The 17,071-nt window shown below is 40.3% G+C and overlaps 1 protein-coding gene across 3 annotated transcripts in view; it reads left to right on the forward strand.

Annotated features, from left to right (window-relative positions):
- The window catches only part of LOC148038668 (DUF21 domain-containing protein At2g14520-like), a 60,189-nt gene extending 50,389 nt beyond the window's left edge, over window positions 1-9,800 (forward strand). The window contains exons 12-14 of one of the 3 annotated variants that reach the window (XR_015690132.1): window positions 8,001-8,047; window positions 8,149-9,375; window positions 9,458-9,800. Coding sequence is in view for 2 of the 3 variants with exons in the window: in XM_087674210.1 (XP_087530336.1) it covers window positions 8,001-8,047; window positions 8,149-8,488 (387 nt within the window). In the remaining variant the exon portion in view is untranslated. Of the gene's footprint in view, window positions 1-8,000; window positions 8,048-8,148; window positions 9,427-9,457 lie in introns of those variants that run through there. The other 2 variants (XM_087674210.1, XM_087674217.1) reach the window with 2 other exon arrangements.
- Window positions 9,801-17,071: the final 7,271 nt, after the last annotated feature.

The following is a 17,071-nucleotide window of genomic DNA, read 5'->3' on the forward strand; positions in this document are numbered from 1 at the left end:
TCTACAGAGACTTCAGTGGGATCCAGGAGAGCGGGTGTGGAGGGATCCCTTCCTTGATAGGCCATCCGACATCCCCTTCTTTGGCTACACTACTAGATTAGGACAAAGGATACAGATGAGCAAGATTAGAGCACATCCTGCAGCCATCCCTCATTGGCATAGAGAGGGAGTCTCACATGAGTTCCTATACGACTTTTGGAGGCGGCTACACGACAGCTTCAAGCCCAGGAAGATATCTCTCTTTCTATGGCTTCTAGCCCATAGGAGTTTAGCAGTTGGCACTTGGCTTGGATATGACAGGGACCGAGTGGCTTGCACGCGATGTGGTGAGATAGAGGAGACATAGAGGCATTACCTCTGGGACTGTCCTAGAGCCCAAGAGATTTGGAGGAGAGCTCTTAGGATAATATTCCATGGTACAGCAGAGTCCATGGTGGTGACATGGGGGGACTGCAGCTTGGGTCATAGACAAAGGTCCAGCTTGCGGCTACGAGGACACTCAGGGGAGCATTTCTTTTCTTATCATTGGACAACATCTGAGCAGGATTCCTACCCCAGACTACTCACAGACATAGTGGACTCGGGGACATTGTCATAGATGGGAGCTGATTTCCAGCATTATAGCTTGGTACATATGGACTGCGAGATATAGCCAAGTCATTGATCTTCAGGATATACCCACTGGGGAGTCTTTATCGAGGATTTGGACAGAGATAGTCCATACTCTCCGTGGGAGATGGGAGAGGTTGCAAGGTAGCTTTGAGAGGATGAGGAAGAAAAGAGAGGCTTTCTTGAGGATTTGGGATTCAGACACCTTCTTTCACACTACCCCTCAGATGATTTGGCACTTTAGCCCACGAGATTGGTTGTTTACACAACCATTGTATCTTTGATGTACTTAGTTACTCTTCACAAAGTTTCTTGTACTTTGTATTTACCTTAGGGGGACTTTCTCCGAGGTGTTATTAATAGAGTTCTCTTTTCTTGGGAAAAAAAAAAACAAAGGCAAGCAGCAAGGAAAGTCTGATGATGTTTGGTATATAGATTTTGGTGACTCAAATCACATGACACCACATGGTGAGTGGTTTGATGAGCTAAAAACAGATGCTAATGGCTATGTATGTACTGGAGATGATTCTTGAATGACATAGGACACACAAGGATTGTTCCCTTGGTTATGCCTGATGGCAATAAAAAGTTGTTGCATGATGTATTGCATGTTTCATCGATCACCAAGAATTTGCTATCTGTTGGTTAGATGATTGAGCAAAACGTGCATGCATGATTCAATAGAGATGGCTTGTTCATAGAGGAATATGGCAAAGGATATAGATTGGTTGCTAAAGGCCAAAGACATGGTAGAATATTTGAACTGGATGCAAACATACCTGAATTGAATGCTACTATGTTTGCTCATGATGGGGCAAGTATTCGAGACATTGATATGTGGCATAAACGGATTAGACATATAAATGTTCAAAAACTGAAAAATATACAGCATAGGGCGCTTGTTACAAGGCTATCAAGGTTTAAATATGATGATTTGGAATATGTATGCTCAGCATGTCAATTTGGGAAACAAGTCAGATTTCCATTTACCAAGAATACACGAACTAGCAGCAGACTTTTATAACTTGTACACTCGGATGTCTGGGGACCCGCTCATAATGTATCATTTGGTAGGTCTAGATACTTTGTGGCTTTTGTGTTTGACTATAGTAGGTACACATAGATATATATCTTAAAGCATAAAGATGAGGTGTTGGACAGCTTTATGGATTTTAAAGCTCATGCTAAAAAAGAACTTAACTGTTATGTCTCATGCTTATGGTCTGATGGTGGTGGATAGTATGTCTCAAAGGAGTTTGACAGATACTTAGCAATGCAAGGGATCAAGAGGCACTTGACTTGTAGCTACACTCCACAGCAGAGCAGAGTTGCTGAGAGAAAAACCAGGTTAATTATGGAGGCAGTCCTAGGGCTATGTTGAATGAGAAGGACATGCCTTTGTCTTATTGGGCTGACGCAGCACTTATGATGACTATCTATGTTATGATCTGAAAGTATTTGGTAGTATTGTCTATGTTCATGTTCCAGGCAGATGACAAACAGAAGAAACTTGACCCTAAAGTAGTAAAGTGTGTTTTCCTTGGATACTCATAGGAAAGGAAGGCATACAAGTGCATTGTTCCGACTTTAGGAGAAATATTGCTCAGCCATGATGTTGTGTTTGATGAGTTAGCATCTTGGTATGGTGCTAAGAAAGCTATAGTATAATGATGACACTTTACGGGGCACATATGCTGAAAATGGACAGCAAGGCACTACTGTCATTGGATCTACTCAGGATGCATATGGTAGTGTAAGTCCTTGGACTGGAAGGCTCCACAGCCATGGGTCTCCATCCACTGACAGTGAGGGGGAGAGAGAAAGGAAAAGAGAAAGTCTTTGATGATATTCATGTCCATTGACTTCAGGTTATGACTCTTCTGAGAGTTTTGATAGCTAGTTTGGTATACTTACAATGGGTACACTTGGAGTTAAGCAGAGATATGTACCACCTCATGAGAGAGCGGAATCTAGTTCACCTATGTTACGGAGATCACAGAGAGAAAAGAAGCCGGTGGATAGGCTTACCTATAGTGGATACTTGGTAAAACATTATGCATACATGACAAAGGTGCATGAATACAAAGAGCCTACATCTTTTGCAGAAGCAGTTAAGGATGAGAACTAGTGCAAGGCTATGGATGATGAATATGAGGCTTTGTTGAAAAATAGAACATGGGATCTGGTTGAGTTTCCTGAGGCCAAAATGCATATTGGATGCAAGTGGGTCTATAAAGTAAAATGTAAGTTTGATAGCTTACTAAAGAGGTACAAAGCCAAATTGGTAGTGAAAGGATATGCCTAGTAGTATGGGCTGCATTACGAGGAGACCTTTAGTCTGGTTGCTAAGATGGCAACTGTACAAACTGTTATAGTACTGGTTGCATCCAAAGGTTGTGGACTCTTTATGAGATGGACATGAAAAATGCTTTCTTAAATGGTGATTTGGTAGCAGAGAGTTATATGGATCAGCCAGAGAGCTATGTGCATCTTGACTATGTATCGTATATATACAGATTGAAGAAAGCATTGTATGGCTTAAAGCAAGCTCCACGGGCATGGAATGCTAGGATTACTTCTTACTTGCAGTCACTTGGATTTTAGCTAGATAATGCTGATCACAGCCAATTTACTAGGAAAACAGAGACAGATATGTGATTTAGGTGCTCTATGTAGATGATCTAGTGATCACAGGTAATGACATACATGGCGTTGACGATATAAAAGCTATGTTGCAGAAAGAATTTCATATTACAAACTTGGGAGAGCTGAAACTTTTCTTTGGGATTGAAGGTGTGCATACACCTCATGGGATATGGATGATACAAAAACACTATGCACAGAATATATTGGAGAAGTATGGCATTCTGGAATGCAAACCCATGGATACACCATTGGAGCAGAATGTAAAGATGGCTGTTGATACAAGGAATGCAATAGAGAATGCGACAATGTATAGACAAACGGTTGGGAGTCTGATCTATCTCACTATCACTAGACCGGACTTGAGTTATCGGACTTGAGTTATGCAATTGGTTTGATTAGCCAGTTTATGCAGCAGCCAAGGAAACCTCATCTAGATGTTGTGAGGAGGATTTTGAGATATGTGAAGGGTACATTGTCTTATGGGCTGTTCTATAAGCATGGTAAGCTTATCGAGCCTATAGGTTATTGTGATGGGGATTGGGCTGGCTATATGTATGACAGGAGATCAACCAATGGATATACATTTGGACTTGGAAGTAGCATGGTCAGCTAGAGTAGTAATAAACAACCAACTGTGGCTCTCTCAAGTATAGAAGCAGAATACATGGGTGTAGCATTGGCTGCATGTGAGGTTGCTTGGCTGATTAAGTTGATGAACGACTTGGGCATTTGTATGGATAAACCAGTCAAGCTGTATTGTGATAACATCAGCAGTGTGCTTCTAGCAAGCAATCTAGTTTATCATGCTAGGTTAAAGTATAGAGGTACATTACCACTTCATCAGGCAAATGGTGCTTGGAGGCAGGATAGACCTCATAATGTGAAGACTGAAAACCAAGTGGCAGATATCTTTACCAAATCACTTGGTAGAGATAAGTTCACTCATTTTCGATCGCTACTTGGGATACATGCAGTGACTTGAGCTTGATGGGAAGTGTTGAGATATGCAAGCTCAGTCAATCTACCTACTACCTACCGACATGACAGCTGGGTCTGCGTAGCTGTCTATCATATGTGTGCCCTCAATAAGTCAGTACTCGACTTAACCATAGTTAGTCAGTGGTTAGTTCTTTTGGTCACTAAGACCTAGTTCATGTATTGAGTGAGTCAGTTAGTATGTGTGATGAATAATATGAAGAATCTCACTGAGACCTGTCTGCTCTCTGTTGCCCCTCTCTCTCTCTCATTCTTTTAACAATAACAAAGATAATCGATACCTTCTTTCAAGCCACTCAAGAGTACTCTTAATAAAAGACTCCTAATTACATGTGTAAAGACCTAATAAAGTAGCTGTAGTGCTAGACCACCCCGCAAGGGTATCGGTGTAGAAGATTAGTGAGGTAAAGAATGAATGTTGCATGATCATTAACTTGTTCGAGACCTGCTATGAGCAATGTACCCAATAGTCTCCGCTCAATGAGGTTAAAAGAAAACGTACTATAGAATGCACATATTTTCACTTGGGAGGCTGCCCAAATGGATTTCCACCTACATAAACACAATGCTAATGCAAAAGAGAATGCAAGATGGGAATGCTAGTGTAACAGGTGGCACTTGAGCAGTGCCCTCTTAGGGAGATTATTCACCTATCCAAGAGACCTTTTTATCTTAATCATGCATTATTATAAATGCAAGGACATCGATGCCAAAGACTATAGAAGACAAGCTGAAACCAAAGTGTACCAAGAAGGGAAAGAAAACCCCTCTCAAACAAAAATGTCAATGCTGAAGGAGAAGCAAAGGTCAGAGTTAAGGGGCCGATAACCTGGTGAATGTAGAAGAAGAATCCCAATTGGGAACTTGTAAAACTTATGGTGGTAGCATCCAAAAGATGTATAAAACTCGGTCATAGGGGAGGAGCAGATCAGGAAAGTAGGACTCAACCAACAGAACAGAGGGCCACTCTATGACCCCAGCCTAATTTGAGCCAATATATCCTGTAATGTTGGTCCTTAACTGAAATATGAGCCCAACATGTGAGTACTAGAGGAGAGACCAAATAACCTGCATGTGGTGCTTCAATATTGGACTCAACCAACAGAACAGAGGGCCACTCTATGACCCCAGCCTAATTTGAGCCAATATATCCTGGAATGTTGGTCCTTAACTGAAATTTGAGCCCAACATCCAAATAACCTGCATGTGGTGCTTCATATTGAAATGCTTTAGTACAAAGTTAACGATGAAAAGTAATCCTGAATGTGTATGCAATGGAAGAAGAAAGAAAAATATACTTAGCCGAAAGGACAATTAATCTACTGGTGACTTGATGATTAGCCTAAATAGCTAAAGAGTGACTAGATAGACTGGCCTAGCTTGACTAGTCAGGTGTCTGTGCAGGTATGTCAGGCCACTCATCTGAAATGTATGAGGCTCCAATGGACGTTGTTCAGACAGGTTTGAAACGCCATGAGACAGGACCTACATAGGGCACTAGTGGGAGATTAGTGTACCTCATGATACAAGAGCACCACCTTCCAGTAGAGAGGATTTCCCAATGCTGTGTGAAGCTTTTGCTATGACAAAGCTACAGCCATTGGGAGCTGGCAGTAGGAGATAGAGATTCAAGCAAGAGAGTGCATTTGTGAGTACTTGACCTAGGTAGTTCATGATTGGGGCATTTTGGTTTCAAGGAGAGCCTTGAGGGTCTCGGTGAGAGTGGAGGATGTACTCATTGGATATTTGGTCATTTATGCCTCAAATGGCCAACGAGATAGGAGATAGTTTTAGACTACCCTCCATCAGTCCTTACCATGGTCAACCATTAGATTGTACATGGGGACTTCAAGATGGTGGAGGCCTTGGAGGATAGGAGAGGTAGATGCACAGAGATTATTAGAGGAGGAGAGCAGGCTGCATGGGAGGAGTTGATATTCTAAATCAGAGGAGTGGATTTTTGGTTCACAACATAGTTTAGCAGATCCATAGGCTTGCTTCAGTTCTGTGGGAGACACAGGGCAGCAAAAGCTAGGGTCTTCTCCATGATTGAGATATGGATTATTGGGCTTGTGACAGGAGGCATAGTTGATATCATTCCTAGCACCACTCTATAAACCATTCATCAGTTCAACTGGCTCTTTTTACGAGAGTCTGAGGATCCCACTTTAGTGTCAGGATCCTAGAGCACCTATTCTACAATGAGAATGTCAGAGTGCTGATTGCACAAATGGTATAGACCTTTCTTGGCTGGATAGACAGCTAGATGCTTGGATGAGTACCTGCAGGAGATTGACTCCTTCGGAGAGGAGGCCATGAGGAGAGAGGAGAGATGCCATTGAGGCTATCGGAGGGATTCCATCTATTTCCAGAGGTAGTGGGCATAGTTTGGAGATTACATAGTGGAGACCAATCACTTCACTTGGAGCTGCTTATAAGATCCTTACAAATGCAATTGTCCTTAGATTGGCTCCTTTCGTGCTAGAAATTATCCACACCACTGAGACAAGTTTTGTTTGAGAGTGTAAAATCTTTACATCTTCATCTTCTAGGAGTCCACCACCCTCACCCATTCCAAGAATCGGGACCTCACTGTGCTTGTCTTGATCTTGGGAAGGCATGTGACTATGTAGACTAGTTGTTGGAGGGCACCATGCAGATGATGTGATTTCAAGAGCAGTGGTTCAGAGGAGTTGCAACCTTGTACTCTTCTGCCCGTAGCTAGGTCCTGGTTAGTGGTGCTACAAGGGAGAGATTCAGTATTCAAAGTTCAGTGAGACTAGGATGCCCATTAGCTTTTATCCATTGCTTTAATTCCTTGCCACAAATTGGGTCGCTTGTAGGTACGTGACACTAGAAAGTTGGACCAGAGATCTAATGAGGACATCTGGGTTCCCTGTGGGACCTGCAGTGAGATATCTTGGATGCCATGTGATGACTGATATTACATTAGTGCAGCATTTGGCACCTCTTCTCTTGGACATCAAGCTAAAGCAAGTGTATTGGAGCTCTCCGAGACTTTCTTTGGCTGGGAGAGTGGTGGTTTCCAACCCACTTCTTCTTTTGACCTTATAGTATCTCACTTCCTATTGGGCATAGTGTAGATCATGCATTGGCAAGGTGGAACCTCTCATCAGATTCTTTATTTGGTTATGAGGTAACAGGAGCCCGGCCAAGGCAAACACGGCTTGGAATGTTATTACTCAACTTTTAACCATGTTTTTGAGTCTACATTTTTTGGTTTGGTATTGAATAGCATAATTATCCAATGTTTCCCCCAGAAAAAACACTAATATTCTTTGTTTCTACCTCTATGTGAATAACTTGGCAGCCGTCCTCTCATAGTCCACGTGTGATTGTCTGTTGGCTTATCCAGAAGTGCTTAGTAATCTTGTCTGACAGTGACGACAAATTTTCCTAAGGTACACCTTTGAAAAACATTACAAAGATCCTGTCAACTTTAGCTTTCCAACACGTAGCCATTTGTTTGCAATGTTACGCTTTCATCTAAAGCCTTGAAACTCCGTTTTCTCACAAACTGTCTCCAGAGTCAGGCTGTCTCCACAGTTGCACCACTGCCAACTTGTGATTAAACAAACCGTCAGTTTTTACTTCTGGGTGCTCGAATAGAAATCTGTTTTGTTGTGCCCTTGATTTAGTTCTCTCTAACTATGACATGAAGATAGAGGAAGATTTCGTGTGTATGCAGCTATTGAACATCTCATAGAAAAGCTTTTGTTTTTGCGCAGGAAGAGATCCTGGACGAAACTGATGAGTATATTGATGTGCATAACAAGTAAACTTGAATCACTTTGCCCTAAATAATCTGTCTTTATGCTGCACGTTTTTGCCTAGGCTACTGTGGTGTGCCTTCTCATCTGCAGCTATTTTTCTCAGGATAAGGGTTAATATGCTACGACCTGGAGAGAAGTCACCTATTTCAACACGTTCGTCACCCTTTCTATCGGCTTCGAGTTCTCCTTCGAACTCCTCTCTATATACAATGGCTTCATCGCTTGGCCTTTCCCATCCTACTACAGAAGATGCAGGCTTAGTATCTCAGTTTCAGGCTCCTAAAACAACACCTGTAGCAAATTCATCTCCTAAAGTATCGATTTCCTCGCCACTATCACAGATCGTTCATTCGTCGCCCAAGTTGGACAAAGAAAGCAATGGGAATCACGTGTCAGTTAGAAGCTCTTTTTTAAGGCCATCTTGTTTTGCAAGCGTGAAGTAGAATACATCTACATTCTACCCATCATACTGGCCAGCCTGAATGCTCCTCTTTAACTTGTGCATTTTGCACTAATGGTGAGGAGTCTAGGTTACCCTCTGGGCCTTTCAATACCCGCAAAAGGGAACCTTTGTAATCCCGATAGGCCTTTCTGAATCGAAGGTCCTTCTACTATTGATATCTCAATTGACCAGAGCTCACGCTTGTACAATGTGAAGCTCCTTGAGTGATCCGGAACATCTGTAATCCCGATAGGCCTTTCTAATGATTGGAAGGTGCTTCTACAATTGATATCTCAAATGACAGCTCACACTTGTGCAGTGTGAAGCTGCTTGAGTAATCCTTAATCTCCACAATGCAAAAAGTGAACTTTTTGACAGTATATTCTCTCTCTCAAAAGAAGTTTGAAGTGATAAGTTGAAATATTCACCAAGGGCCTTTTCGCCAACCAAGAACATGGCCCACATAGCCATCGATTACTGAGGTTGAATAAAAAATAAATGCATTGCATTTGTGAGATGTGTAAATTCCTAGTTCAATGTAGAAAATGACAGGTGTGTATGCTCTACTTATAAACCGGACATGGACACACCTTGCCTAGAACCTAAGAGCCGACATTTGTAGATTGAGTTCTCTCTAAAGTTGAGAATTGGGAAATAAATATTGATCCTATCTAGCAATTTGCGCGAAATAAAAAGATGAGTAGGAGTCTCATCACATATAGCATTATGTACACATCTACCACTAGAGATCTTGGGACCATGTAGCATATCTTATGGGGAGACCCTCAATAAAAAGCTTCCAGATAAACACTTTCTCTTGGTATGAAAGCTTAGACCTCCACAATTGAAGCAACCCATTATGCCACTTACCTTTACTCTTTAGAGAAGGTCAAACTTTATTTGCTTTCTAAGTTACTCATCTTTTATTCTCAACCATCTAATGATAAACTTGAGTGGCTCATTGTTTCAGGAAATCGTTTGGGCATACGAAAGCCCAATTCAACCATAGGGATGAAGATTGAAATATAGGCAAAGAGGAATGCCACCAAAATTGTTTCTCCAATCTAGTTCAAATCAACATGTAATCTCAAGAATCCAAATGTACAATCTTGGAACCCAATTGGGTTCTATTAAACTTATCATGTTTCATGTGCTTATTATGCCAATCAAGCAACTAGGGCATGATTAGAACTCAACTTGCAATGAGTTAGCCTACTTTCTAGAGTTCGAGAATGCCAAATAATGAAGGATCTCTTGCTAGAAAGTAATCAAGCATGAAAAATGAAAAATTATAGTGTTCTAATTTCTTGACTTGAATTCATCAAATGTCACCAAGAGGTGTGGATACTAGTGAGACCATGTGAGATGTCAATTTCTCAAATGAAAGCCATAGCAATGTCTAATCAAGGATATTATTGCTTCCATAAGGACTATAGGAGGGCCATCCACAAAGATGTCATATGAATCTTGATATTCAATAAGGCAACATTGCCCAAACAATTTGGTGTGGTAAAATATTACCAAGAGACTCATAATTAACACAAACAATTTATGTGCTTCTTTTATATCATAAAAGCAGTGGTTATATCGATACTATGACTTCTATGTCCAAGGAAGCAAAGATAAGAAATAGAAGATTATACATTAATGTTCATGCAACATTGAAATACACATATAGAGATCAACCCTAAGATTTTCAATATTAAGTGTATGCAAAAAGAGAGCTTTTGGAGTGAGCTTTAAAAAAAAAAAACCTAATTTTTGTTCCACACAGTTCACTTGTTCTTCCCTGTTATGAAAAACATCACTTACATTGCTATCAACACTATCTCCTTTTCTAGCACCTCCTCTATCGTCGCCACCACCATCACCACCACCTCCACACCACCATCTCCTCCTTACCACCACCACCACATGTCTATGTATCCCTTTTTTCCCCCAACTTTCTCATTTACCAAATTTCCTTCCTTTCATCTCTCTCTCTCTCTCTCTCTCTCTCTCTCTCTCTCTCTCATAAACCCATTGACATGGATTTAAATCTATCTTTTCCTATACTAAATGATTGTGAAGATGGAAAAATTGAACTCTCTCTCTCTCTCTCTCTCTCTCTCTCTCTCTCTCTCTCTCTCTCTCTCGTTCACCTGCATCTACCCCCACCTCAACTTGCCCTTGCCCTTGACCTATCTCCACCACACTCCCTGTCTACTCTTGCCCTAACCTTCTCCCAACTTGTATCTGCCCTGCCCCACTCTATGTTGGGGGTAAAGGCACCTCTACCTAAGTCCCCCTATATTACTATACTAATAGTATTCGCACACTTGTACACTATAGGTGATGGGCACCCATTACTATCGCTTTATTCTTTATTCTTCCAATGATATTTGAATAAAGGGAAGGTCAGTCACATTGTGACTGTTGGAGTTTCCACATATTGTGTCTTTCTCTCTCTTGCTCTTACTCCTTTCGCCATAGCTCTTACTTCCACTCGTGTGTTTCTCTCCGAGCTCACTCCCTTCAACTAGTATCAGAGCCATCTTCCTTGAGAGCTTGAGCTCCACTTGATAACTTCCATTCGAATACCTATAGCAATTCACAATCATGGGCAGCCATAGCTTCAACCTTCAAGGTATGCATTGAGCTCCATCTTCTCTCGGCTTCTTCCCATCACTTGAGGCTTGTTCCAAGGCTTCCCTGGGACTTACTGAGGCTCTCTTTGTGTCACATTTAACTCAATAATGGCAACACAATTGACCAACAACTTAGCATGAATTGTGCAAGTTTATTAGTCTCCATCTCTAATCAGCTTGGTCATCACTCCTAAGCATTCTTGGGCATTAACTTGACATTGTACTTGGCACTTTGAGATTGAGTTTAGGCATCATTTGAAGCTCCGAAGATCAACCATTGTCTCACAATTTATGACAATTAGCTATAATACAATTCAAAATAGTACTTATCTCATTGTCTAAAGGTTACTTATGCTTTCCAAAATGTCTATTTGATGTCGATCACTTGGGGATGCCATGTCAATGTTATGAGATACTATTGGACTTATTTGAGTACACTTTTGGCTCAATTTTCTCAAATATTTTATTGTTGTAATAATAGGGCTGAATGTCATTTATCTAGGAAAAGCATATGTATCTTGTCATTTAAAGCTTCCAGGCCTTTATATTGATGCCTGCATGTTAGCTTGACACTTGGGGATGCTTGGTACATGTCTTGAGATACTTCTTTAATAGGTTTGAGCTTTCTTTTCTTAGTTTGAAGCAAGGTTCTTTGTTGTATATACAATGTATAGCAAGTATTTGACTTGAAAGCTTTATGCATTGAAGGCTTTTATGCTTCTTGAATCTGACATATGCGAATGTATATCCTTAGCACTGATGTATGGATTTGCATATTTCTATCTTAAGAAACAAAAATCTTTGAGCAAGGTTTAGCTATGGAGGGCAGAAGTCAATGACAATATGCATGATGACCGAGACTAGGCAAACTGATTGTTACACAAGTAAATTAGGTTCCAAGATAGATTAGCTTGGACACATAAATATAATCTTGAGTAGAGAGAGACAAGATTGAAAGTACAAAGTACAATAGCATTCTCTTCAAATGATTGTTAAGTACATTGCTTTAAAGTTGCAGGATGGCACCACTTTTCTCACTATGCCTATGGAATAAAGGCAACTTCTCCTAAGATATTGTTTGTTCCTTATCGTACTGCTCCATACAAACAGGCTATCTTAGGAGTGTGATTGCATAAATCTCAATACCCCTCCTCAATCACAACCATAAAAAGCATTCAGTATACAAAGGTTGTCATGAGTAGAACCTTGCTAATTGTAGACATGGAAAAACCAACCATATAAAGATAGAGGCCATCACAAGGCCTTAGTAAGTGTGCAGAGGCTGTAGTGCATAGGTTACATGAGGGTTACAAAGCTTATGATTGGAGCATTAATGCAAGCACGTAGAAGGCTTAAAAAAGTTGATCTAAATAGTGGGAATAGAAAGACTAGTGAGGCTTGTCCTTATGCTCTTGAGTGTCTTCTTCTTCTTCTCCGGCAATTGCTAGGTAGGCCTTGTGTGATCTTTTCTTGGCATAACAAAAATTTTCAATGTGTCTCGTTCTTCTGAAAAGTCATAGACAATGTCTTTCTTCCCTTTGTACTTGTTATTGGCATAGAGAACCTGTTCTTCATTTGAAGTGATTGCTTTTTCTTTTCTTTTGACATTTTTCTCTTCTTCAAGGAGTGATGCTTTGATTTCTACCATATTTAGATTTGGCATATTAATTAGTGTGGTGGAGACATTACCAAATTCTAGATGAAGACTCTTGAGCAAGACTCTAATACATATGTCTTCTTTCATTTTTAAGTTAATCCATGTAGGTTGAGCTAGCAGACTTTCCATATAATTAAGGTCACTAGCAAGGGATGTATTAGCCTTCATATCCAACCTAGAAAACTTAATCAACAATTCATATTTTGAGGTTTTATATTGGGCACCAAACGATGTGTCCAACTGTTCCCACGTGGCATGGGATGTATCACATGTGTTGACATGGTGAATATAAATGTCATCAAGCTCAAGATTGATGATGTCTTGGGCTTTGTCATCATCCTTTTGCCATACTGTTGCAAGAACAACGTCTCTAGGTTTCTTCTCTTGGTCACTAGTTATTGACCAAAGATCCTTCTTCATTAGGATGAACTTGATCCTTATCTATCAAGTGCGGAAGCATGTTTCTTTGAAGTGGCATGATGATGAATCTTTTCCCATACTAGATGGTAGGAGCAATAGCAACTCAGCACAAAAAATATTAGATCAGACTAGTAACTGAGTTGCTTGGATGTGTCAAGAGACACAGTGCGCCAAGAAGTGCAACTGAGTATCCAAAAATGCTATGCTTGTTGAGCTTAATGTTGTCTCTTCCGGTATTGACGGTATAGATTGGGTAGTACCTTCCAAGTGGTGGATTGGCTCAGGCACTCCATTCATTGCACGCCCACAAACTCTTCTAATTGGCCGCAAAGGATGCACTCCTCCTTGGGACGAGACGTCACCTCCCTAGATAGAAAATTTGCCAGCCACACCCAATCTTTTTGTATATGGTATTCAATTAGCTTGCGAATAAAATGCATGATTGATATTAACGTTTCTTACCATTTGCTCAAAATCCAAGATCGCTTGATCAATGATCTTAGATTGAAACTTGTCGAAGCGTCGTACGTGTTCTATATATAATCGACGTTTTTGTCTAATTGCCAACTTACATTGAGACCAAGGACATGGGACACGCTGATTAAGATACCCTCGCGATCTTGAACATCACGGCCTTCATTGTTTTCCATTTTGTCTACGTTACGACAAACAATTTGTTTTTGTTATCATTCTTTTTTTCTTTCTTAAATTGTTTGAGAACGGATTTCTTCTCTTGTAACTCAGAAAAAATTAACGTATATAAAGTCTCCACCCACCCACCCACAAATTAACGTATGTCGGAGTGTTTTCCATCTCATGGTATTGCACCGGACCTCGCCACCACTCTCTCTTTGTTTTTTATCCATTCATTATCTCCTCTCCTTCCATCTCTCTCTCTTTTTCTCTTTCTTTATTATGCTGTATGTTTATTCCTTCTCTCTCGTTCCTTCTTCTAGTAGTGGTTTTGGGGCTAATTTGCAGGGTATTATAGCAGTCTTCTTACCCTTCTGTATACTTGCTTTGTCTCATTATGACTAGTGGTTCTCGTGATAGTGCTATCTTCAATATTGAGAAACTAGATGGGACCAATTATAGCTATTGGAAGACCTAGATATTGCAAGTTTTAGTGCAGAAACTGTAGGTTTTAGACCACCCAAAAAATGGGGATGTCAAACCTAAAAACATTACAGTAGCTGAGGATTGGGATGAACTGGATGAGCTATGCAAGTCCACAATCATTTTATCACTCTTTAAGCAAGTTCACTATAGTGTTGTAACTGAAAATCAAACTACATATGAGCTTTGGATAAAAATTAAGAATATTTATGACAAGTAGAGTCGTGCATCTCAAATGTATTGGCTGAAATAGATGATGGACCTTTGTATGAAGAAGGAAGGGACTTTTGTGTCACCACACTTAAACGAGTTTCACTCCATCATCAACCATTTAGCTTTGTAGGAAATTGAGTTCAAGGATACTTTGTATCCTTTATTTCTGCTTGGTACTCTACCTAAGTCACGAGACACTTTTGTATGGCTCTTTGTGCTAAGAATGGGCTGAAATTGCAGAACGTTGAGAGTGCCATCTTGATAGAAGAGGTAAACAGAAAGAATGTGGATGCTTCCCATACGTCACATGCATTGACAATGAGAGGCCAACAAGATGGAAATGGCAGTGGCAAAGACTCTAATAGATCTCAATCTGGGACATATAGATAGTCTCATAGTAAGTCTTATGGCCGTAGGTTTGATCTAACTTGTCATTATTGTGAAAAAACAGGTCATACTTGACCACAATACCATAAAATGTACAAAGACAACCACAAGGAAAAGTGAAAGGGTAAAGTGGAGGACAAGAATGATGATCACAACATTGTGCCTAGTAAGTCTATTGTCAAGATTGAGGAGATTAATATAGTGTATCTTGATATATCTGATGATCTTATCTCGACAGTTTCTTCTTTGAATACTTCATAGCTGATTAGTTCTTTGCCAAAATTATACTCAATATTAATTAATAGATTCAGGGGCTTCTTTCATATGACCCCTCATATACAGTGGTTTCACTCTTATCACAATATAACTAGATCTATCCGTTTAGATAATGATGTGGCATTGGAGGTAGTTGGTATTGGTGATGTCCGGTTGCATTTTGGTTTAGGTAGCATATTCACTCTTCATGATCTATGTCATGTACTAGCTCTCACGAAGAGCCTTATCTCTATTGGCATCTTGGATGTTGCAAGTTATGTTGTCTCTTTTGATGATTCCTCATGGAAGATTACTCATGGGAATCTTGTTATTGAAGTCAATAAAATATTCTTGCTTGAATTTGGCCTTATAAGTAGGCTTGGGATGTCTAGGGATACTTTTCAACTTGTATACCCACTTACATGGCAATGCCTTCTTGCGACTAAGCAAAGGAACCAAATCCCACATATGGTTAGTCTCTGTAAGGAGTCAAACTCTGACTGCATAACCCTGTCCCATGAGTGACTATCATATCTGTGCATGACCTCATCATAAGAGAGAGACTCACCTGCATTTGTCACCATAACATAATCCATGGAGGACGTAAAGTGCTTAGGCTGATGTCTAGCTCTAGTAGAGCGTCTCAAAGCAGGCTAGTTCTACACAACAGACAGGCTACTAGAGCACCAGCTTACTAGCTGTACTGGAGTAGGAGGCTCCTCTTGAAAGATCACTCAACATACCTCAACCATCTACTCAAGCTACTTACGTATCTTTTCCTCATGGAAAACAACATTATGGATGTGGATAACTATGCGAGCTTGCGGATCCCATAGGTGAGAGTCCATCTCATATATATTCCCATAACCAAGAAAGATGCATTTCACAAAGTTGGGATCCAACTTATTGCACTTGCCTTTGGGAATATGGTAGAACGCCTCACAACCAAAGATGTGAAAATGTGCATATGATGGAGGTTTCCCAGTCCGGACCTCCTCTGCAACCTAGCAATCAATAGTAGTGCAAGGGGATCAATTGATCAAGTGTACAACAATAGTAGTGGTCTTAGCCCAAAAGTGCTAGGGTAACCTTGCTTGGCTAATCATATTGGATACTCTCTCTTGAATCACCTTGTTCATGTGTTCGGCAATACCATTTGAGAAGGGGTGTAGGGGGCATTCAATTGATGCTTAATATCCCGCTCATCACGAAACTACTCAAAAGATTTTAAGACATACCCACCCTCAATATTTGACCTTAAGTATTTTAGCCTATACCCAAACTAGTTCTCAACAAGAGTAATCCAATGTGATGAAAGGTAGACAAGACATCCGATTTTTGCTTAATCCAGTAAGACCTTATATGAGTAATCATCAATGAATGTGACAAAGTACTTTACACCACCTAGTGGGACTAACAGGGCATGTAACCACATACATCTAAATAAACAAGAGCCAAAGGCTCACACATGTGCTTAAAACCAAACTTCTTATGCATACTGCATGTTTATTTACCATATAAACAATGATCATAAGACTCAAAACACTTATAGTTTAGGCATGAAAGATATTGCAAACTGGTAAGCAGTTTCATCCTTTCAAAGACATGTGCCCAAGGCAATAATGCCAAATAGATATATGTGAAATTGCAACCATAGCCAAAATATGGTCAATTGACCTAGATACAAGCAAGGGTAGAGGATACTAGACTTAGCACCATTTAAAGATGGCTTTTTTACATAGAGACTTACATGATGAGATCTATATGCAACATCCTAAGGGCCTTGAAGAAAAAGGTATGGAATACCTAGTATTCAAGTTGAGAAATAGCCTTTCTGGCCTTAAGTAGGTACCTAAGGAATGGTACTATAAGTTTGATGCTTTTATGCATTCATGGGGATATAGCTGTA

The sequence above is a fragment of the Lygodium microphyllum genome, chromosome 3 (genome assembly GCF_053477565.2).
Source record: "Lygodium microphyllum isolate KBCC chromosome 3, Lygodium_microphyllum_v1.1.10, whole genome shotgun sequence".
NCBI classification, from domain to species: Eukaryota; Viridiplantae; Streptophyta; class Polypodiopsida; order Schizaeales; family Lygodiaceae; genus Lygodium; species Lygodium microphyllum.